This window comes from Lactuca serriola, chromosome 9 (genome assembly GCF_051521515.1).
Source record: "Lactuca serriola cultivar US96UC23 chromosome 9, Lser_US96UC23_V15, whole genome shotgun sequence".
Taxonomy (NCBI): Eukaryota; Viridiplantae; Streptophyta; class Magnoliopsida; order Asterales; family Asteraceae; genus Lactuca; species Lactuca serriola.
The window spans coordinates 156,834,395-156,842,294 of NC_136416.1; the positions used below are offsets into that span (position 1 = coordinate 156,834,395).

At 32.1% G+C, this 7,900-nt stretch overlaps 2 protein-coding genes and 1 long non-coding RNA gene across 3 annotated transcripts; 2 read left to right on the forward strand and 1 right to left on the reverse strand.

Moving 5' to 3' along the window:
- The first annotated feature begins 1,490 nt into the window (after positions 1–1,490).
- LOC145073900 (uncharacterized) lies at positions 1,491–2,054 on the forward strand. The gene has a single exon (XM_079020373.1). The coding sequence runs from the start codon at positions 1,649–1,651 to the stop codon at positions 1,862–1,864; it is 216 nt and encodes a 71-aa protein (XP_078876499.1). The 5' UTR covers positions 1,491–1,648; the 3' UTR covers positions 1,865–2,054.
- A 959-nt stretch (positions 2,055–3,013) lies between these two features.
- LOC145072779 (uncharacterized) lies at positions 3,014–5,553 on the forward strand. Its single transcript, XR_013691147.1, has 2 exons — positions 3,014–3,132; positions 3,564–5,553. It is a non-coding gene; the product is annotated as an uncharacterized LOC145072779 (long non-coding RNA).
- On the reverse strand, positions 3,227–5,034 carry LOC145072778 (BTB/POZ domain-containing protein At1g55760-like). Its single transcript, XM_079019254.1, has 4 exons — positions 4,902–5,034; positions 4,544–4,689; positions 4,348–4,466; positions 3,227–4,030 (listed from the first exon to the last, which is right to left on the reverse strand). The coding sequence occupies exons 1-4, from the start codon at positions 5,021–5,023 to the stop codon at positions 3,428–3,430; spliced, it is 990 nt and encodes a 329-aa protein (XP_078875380.1). The 5' UTR covers positions 5,024–5,034; the 3' UTR covers positions 3,227–3,427.
- Positions 5,554–7,900: the final 2,347 nt, after the last annotated feature.

The window sequence follows — 7,900 nt, forward strand, 5'->3', positions numbered from 1 at the left end:
TCATGTTAAAGAAAGTCAAATCAACAGGAGATTTGAGGTGATGTACGACACCAAAACCAAAACAATGGGTCTCAAAAAAATCTCTCCATGAATCGTAATTAATACGGTCAAGGTCTAGGATGATCGAGATAGAGGCACGAATATTAGCAATTATGTAGGGCTTCTCCGTGAGAGGAGTTGTTTATTTGCTTCACCGCCTTGAACCATTGTAAGCAATGAAGAAGAAGAAGGCATGAAACAGGGAGATGAGGAAAGGAAGATAGCCGACTAAGAAGACAAGATCGATGATTAGGGTTGGGGAGATAAATCAGGAAAGCTCTGATACCATGTATGCTATGTACTTTCCCACAATCTTCTCATCTCATTAATTGGAATATATAAGATCACCAGTACCTACACGGACTTATATAAAAATACAACATACTAAATAAATGTATATATATACTAACAACACATATAGACTAATCGTAGATTAATCAGGATCTAGTTGAGATTTTACAACACTGACTATTGATTATCATTTAATGACATTAACCTTTTAGAATTTTTTTTTTAATTTCGATTTTGAATCTATTTATATCTAGGAAACAAAGGAACATATAATTTTTTGGGTTTTAATTTTGGTTTGGGTTCATCTGTGTGAATCAATGAAGATGTGGTGGCTTCGATTTGGGTTTCAAATTATTTCGTGTTGATTTTTGAGATTCAAATCTATAGACAGGGCCGTTCCAAACATATTTTGGGCCCAGGGCGAGAGAAAAAAAATGGGCACTTAAAATACATAAATGTCATCAAGTTTTTTATGGTAACTTAATAATTTAAAGAAAATTATTTGTATTATCTTCTAAATATAATAATTTTTATAAAAATTTGGGTTCTTTTGAAAGATGGGCCCTGGACGGTCGCCCCTATCGCCCACCCTCTGGGACGGGCCTGTCTATAGGTGGTGGCGATATCCACCGGAGAAGATGATCATAAAGAGCAGGTGGCAACGTTGAAAGCTGGGAAAGGGGAGATTGTGGTGAAGTTGAGTTGTTGGGGTAAACATGATATTGTGACAAGAGTGCAATGCTAGATTTTGTTTTAAGAATTATGAATACTAATATGATAAAAGGACAAAATAGGAATAAATTAGTCTGTTAACAAACATTTAACGAAAATGAAAAACTGTTAAATGGATTAAAGTTGATGGAAATTAAAATCATTGGATTGATCATGCTAAAATTGTATTGCAATGCGAACTTGTACAAACCATACAACTAGCTTCGTAATTTAATTTAAAAGATAATATTTATCATTAACCAAGATATAGAGATGAAATATAAAGATTGTTACAAAAAATTATATAATGCAGATAACATTGATTTGCTTAAACGATCTTTTACTTGCGTATTTTATTGGTTCACTAAGTCACTTTATCTCGCAAATAAACGTGAAGGACTCAAATGGATCCTAATAATAGGACCAAATTTTATCGTAAAAGCTATATATATTCATCCAAAGGGAGAACAAAGCGTGCAGTAACCGCTCCACTCATCATCACTACCTGCAACGCTACCCCACCCCGACGATTCCCTACCTGATTCCTGCCATTTTTATTGCTTCAAATCGAAAAAACCCATCCAAGATCTCGAAGAATTCATTCACCATGTGTTGCGGAAAGATATGCATGATGTGTATGTGCTTGATTGCCGTGGTGATAGCAATCGGAATGCTGTTCGGATTTGGTGTTTTCAGCAGAGCTTTCCACAAGGTCAATGACGAAATACATTATTCTTACCCTCCATCTCAATCGTATTCCAATCCCACCGGTGCCGCCGCCGGTAGGCCGTTCTTCGCTGTCGCTGCCCCTCCTCCGTTTTAATCTTTTCTCGTAGTGGTTTCAATTGTCGAAATAGGGTTTTGTTCTGATGTTCTTTTCAAGCACCAACAATGTTATACTAATCTGAAAATTTTACATTTTTCTTTTCGATTCTGTCTTCGTGACATGTATAGTATTTACATCGTTCCTAAACGTTAAATTGAATTGTGCAAGAATTGAAGTTTATTTTGAAGATGTTAGCATGTCTAGTTAATCGATGAATATTCACATAATCGTCTATCTTTCTTGAAGACAAAAATACAGCAGATAAGTCACCTCAATTTTCAAAAAGGTAGCTAACTTTTGATATAATCTAGTGGATTATAACAACTTTATCCTAAAATCCCTGTGTGAAAACCCCAACTGTTGAATTTTGAATGATAATCGCAATGATCTTTCAACGTAGAAATTCAAAACTGCTTCTTCCCATTCTATAACGTGTGTCACTGAAGCTGTCAATGATACGTTACAGAAATTTATGAAGCTTTAATAACAATTTGCAATTAAAAAAACAACATATAAAAAAGATCTAAACAGAGTTTAACAGAGGTGCAGTGACATGAGCTCCTTCTATAATGGCCCCATTGGAGCCCATCAAGAATCCATGAATGCCATTGACATTCCTCTGTAACTCATGAAATGTGTTCAATAGCATGACTTCTGTTGTTGTATAGGCAAAGTCAACAGAGAGAATTGGCTCTTAAATTATTTGTTTTGCAATGTGGGGTTTTCTGCAATTTGTGTTTTTGCAACCTCAAAAGTTTGTACTTTATTATTTTTTACCTGTCAATTTGTTAAAATAACCCCAAAATAAAAGAAACTTTGCCATAATTTGGAATGAATGAAGTTTTTCAACACAAAATGGCATATAAGAGGACAAAGAAATATATCATATCTTGATAAATACTTACAAAAAAAAAGTTATGAATTTTTCATTCATGTATTACATGTGGTTGTTATCATAATTCATTCAGCTTTTACAGGTACATGAATGTTTTAAGAATGTTCATTTTTTCTTCTTGTATTCTGTGAATTCAGCTTTGACCAAACTCAAACAAGGAATATGCTTTCTTTAACAAAAGGTACTTTATAATATTCCTCTTTATATCCACTCATATGCGTATAAATATACTTAAAAAAGGTAAACACCAAACAACATTTTCTCCAATTGAAGCTCATGAAATATGAGCAAAAGAAGAGACAAACAAACAAGTTGAAGCAGCATACAGAGTGAATCATGATTCACTTCATCAAGTAAAAGCCCCAAGAAGGTGAGTGATTATGAATCACATCAAGTGTTTTAGTTTTTGTAACACAATATTAATCATGAAACAGAAATAAGTCGATATTTTTTCAACAACCATAAACGCAATTTTTCAAGTATATTCTTTTAATTGAACAAACTGTTGTGTACAAGTACATAGTTTAATAAACTTTAAATCAAAACAAATTATGTACAAAACAAATCTTTGGGCACACCCAATTTCATAAATCAACAGATGCAACAAATAATTAACTTAGCAATAGTAATAATAATAATAACGCTACATATATGTATATCTTGATTCAGAAACCTTTCCAGACAGAAAGAATTTCATTAAACACTTCAGCTATGAGTTCTCTGTCTGCAGTTTTTATAAACGCATCAAATTCCTCTAAAATGTCAAATATCTTCCCAAACCTCACAAGATACTGCATGCAGCAAATCTTCAGCTTTTCAAGACGATATAAAGAAGCAATTTGAAGCCTCTCAAGAACATTATTTGTATCAATATCTTCCAATAAGCTTTCATGGCATGCTTCCTTTAAATCCACAACATCATACTTATCAGCTGCTCTAAGAAGATGGAGTCTATGAACAAGAAAGTCTTGTTCTTCAATGTTACCATAAATGTAACTCAAAAAAGCTTGGCAAGCTTCAATGGACATGTCGGAAATGTTTATGGCGGACATTTCTTTTTCTTTTAGGTCATGGGAGAACATGCTTTGGAAGACAGGCGACCGGGCAGCCAGTACTGCCCGGTGGGCCCCCATGCTTCCATCTGAAGCATGGATGATGATATCTGTGTGGATGCTTTCAGATAACATTTTTCCAAGGGAGGAAATCGCGGTTGATCTTAAATCCTTTTGTGTTAAACCTTCCGTCCAAACAGAGCAAGATTCACCACCCTGTTACATTATGTCACACCGAAAAAGTAAGGAACTTTTTTTTTTTTACGAATTTTAGAAAAATAATATCGACACATGAGTCATGATCTTAATTAAACGGGGGACTTAAAAATAAAAATGTTGGTTAATGTTGGTTGGCAACCGACACTATCTATCTAGACGCTGAAGTTATAACTTCTAGTTCACCAACTAAATAATTAATGTTGAATTTTTGTGATATTGTTTGAAATAATTGGTAATTAATTAATTAATTAATTAATTATAAATAAGCAGAAGATGAAAATACCAAAGATATTTTAGATGGATGGTTGAATTACGTTTGTAGATGCGGTTTTAAGGTCAAGAAACTCAAGATCGATGATGAATTTGCCTGTAAGTGGAACTTCAAGTGCCCAAACAAAATCGTCGCTAGTTTTAAGCTGTTTATCTCTGATTTCTGCAATCGTAAACAAAAAATTAAAGTAACCCAAATAAACAATAGTAAAATTCGATTAAATTCAGCGCAAAATCTACCTGGATGAACTAAAGCTTTTCGACCTCCTAAAGAAGAAACCACTCGAATGATGAAGGAAGCTATTGGAGGGGTTTCTTTAGTTAAACCCGATATCTCTGGGTACAATTTAATGTACAAATTACGATTCTTTTCAATAACCAATCGCCTTCAATTTCATAAAACAAAAAAAAAAAAAATTGAAGTCATAAACCACAAGAAAAACGATATTTATTGGCACTCTTTTCAAGAAAGTTGAAATAAACGTGTATTTTATCAAAAACGATTTACAATAACTGAATTATTAGTTGCTTTTTTAAGAAAAAACAGAGAATATATCATGAATTTTGGGGAAAGAAAGAAAGAAAGAAAGAAAAATACCAGTTCCATTTCCCGATCTTGAAAGGATCAGATTTACGATAAGTACACGAAGCCAAATTGTCGATACGCCATTGAGCGAGGCGTGACGTGGTATCAACACGATAAGCGTTATCGGTGGTCATCCTAAGAGCCGCCGTGATCTCATGGAAGCAGTCGAAGATTCCGTCCAACAGCAGCTCCCCGTGTTTTCCCAGGTTGTCGTCTAAGATTAATAATCTCTCTTCGACTACTCTTCTTCATACACTTATAGTGTTGTGTTCATAAAACGCGCAATTTCACACTCACTGCGTGTGGCTGTTCTTTCCTTCCATGATTTTCTGAAGAATTGTAGAAAATTAGAAATAGAATCAAATTCAAGTTTCTTGGTGTGTTCCGGTTATGTTGGGCACGCAAGAATCTTGAATTTGAGTTTTACGCCATTGAAGGTGAGATTTTGATCTTAGTAAAGTATAATAGTGGAGCCAATGAGAGGAAGGGAGAAAATTGGAGCAATGATTTAGGGGTTGGTGTTGACGATCTTCCTTGGTTCCTTGCATTTTAAACTGTTGTTGAAAGCAAAATTGGGATTTTTTTAATTAAATGTTTAAATGGATGTACCCCTTTTAGGGGTTTCTTTTTTCCAAGCAAATTAATGTAGAAAATCAGTTAAATTTTTTGTTATTTTTAGGCAAATTTCAGAAAACATAACATACCCTAAATATATTGAAGCCACGTAAAATGTACCGGTAAGCTAAAGGTTAATTGCAAAAAAATAAAATAAAAATGAAACTCTTTTAGATGGTTTGGAAAAATAAGATGTTTTTATCAGTCAAAAATTTAATGTATGTCTGATTTTCTAATTCTAAGTATTTGTTTATAATATGTTGTGTTTTTATGATATTTTGTTATTAATTAAGAGAGATGATAAATTCTTTTGTACGGATCCAAAATCTGTAAAGACCTGATTCCAAAACTTAATTTTATTAGGATTGGGTTCGGTTTTGCTTCTCGATATTTAGGCCACGTTGCCATTGGGTACCCATTGTTTTTTTTTTTTTTTTCCTTTTTTTTATGTAAAGATATTTTTAAGATTTTTTAATAGAACTCTAGATGTTGAATATTATAATAAGGAATATATAAATTTCTTAGATTTGGGTGGTTGAAGGGAAGAGATCTGGCGTAGATCTGTCGACATTGATTTTTGTTTAGGTCCTTTGGAAGCGAAGTATCTCTCTAAACTCTAATGAGTGTAATCCAATATTCGAATCTACCAAAGGAAAAAAAAGGTTGGTGGGTCATTTGGAGAAATGGAAAAGAGTAAAGGGGAGGTATTTGAATCTTTTCTTATAACAAGAGTACAAGACTCCCCTTAATCATGGTAGAGTTTTCAATAATTTATTTATAATCAAAATATCTTTTGAACGCTTTGAATAACTCATTTTCAAGATATGGTTATAGTCTTTAAATAAGTAATCAATGATTGGGTTAAATTTTACCATCAATTATTAAAAATACGAGTTGATAAAATAAAAAATTACATATGAAAGTTTAAACAAAAATTTATTTAAATTTGAAATTTCAGATTTGAAATTTAAAATTTAAAAAGAAACATATTAAATACTATATGAGTATTAATATTGTAATTTATTGGTTTTTTGTCAATTAAGGCAATTATTAATTGAGTTATAAATATGATGTGTTAATTAAAAAAAGATTAAAAAAATGAGAAAATGACAAATGGAAAAAACATTTATTCAAAAATACCAAAAAATGACATGTGTCCAAGTTAATGAGAGACTGACATATGACAAAATTATTTTCATTTATTAGGAAGGATATATATATTTGATTGTTATGTATGGGCAATTAGCTTTATTAGTATTATTTATATGTTTGATCTCTAATAAATCAATAGATAAAATTAATTAAATCTACAAAGGTTTATGTTTTTTTATTATTTATATACACGAGACTAACCCGTGTTGGTTCATGCTTTTTTTTTTGTTTTTAATTTTTTTTAATATATGTTTCTACGAAAATAGTTGCTCTACTTTCCGAAAGAAATCGTCAATCCCATACCTAAGGTGGTGTTGCTAGTTTAATTTGTGGTTTTTAGGGGGTGTTTGTTTTATCTTTTAAAACATCTTTTAGCTTTTAGGAAAAGATAAAAAACTAAAAGATATTTGGTAAAAACAACAGACCTTATAAAAACTACTTTTGAATATAAAGAAAATAAGATAAACCTGACTTTTTGCAATTTTTCTTAAAATGACTTTTGTCTTCTCAAAAGCTAAGGCAAACACCCTCTTAATGCCAAACAAAACTATTACATACGTGTATGAGTATATATGTGTCGTAATAAACGATTGAGATGTTTTATGTATTATTAGGTAATGGCCTTTTGGGTAATGAATGATGGTAGAGTGCAAACAAAGATGTAGGAGTTACTTGTTGAATTAAGTATAAAGAAAAATGGAATGTGGGGGCTAGTGATGGAATCTTGAGGGTATTAAAGAATTTACAAGTTGGTTTTGGGTGAATATTTCGCAAATGGACAAGAAAAGAATCCATTTGTGTGGGTCATCCCTCCATCCAACCATCTTGATACCACAAGCAACCTCCTTCCCATTACTAAAAACAATTAAAAAAATGTTTGATAAATTATCGTTCCCATATCATACAATTATTATTATAGAATATAGATTATGTATATTAAACGAATTTTTAAAATAAAATGTAAATAAGTGATTTAATTGTTACTCTCTTCTCTAGCAATTATCACAATTCAACGTGTTTGTTCGGATGTTAGTTAGAACCCTTTTACATGTGTCGAGATCGTAAAGGATGAAAGCTACAATATTTGTAAGACATAATACCAAATCATCTGACTCATCTTCCATCGTACTCATGAAACTTGGAAGGTATTTGACGAAAGAGATGAAGTGACAAGTGTAAGCTCCTTTCGATTCCTTTTAGAAGAGGTAATAATTAACTTGAAAATTGAAATGGACCATTTTGAA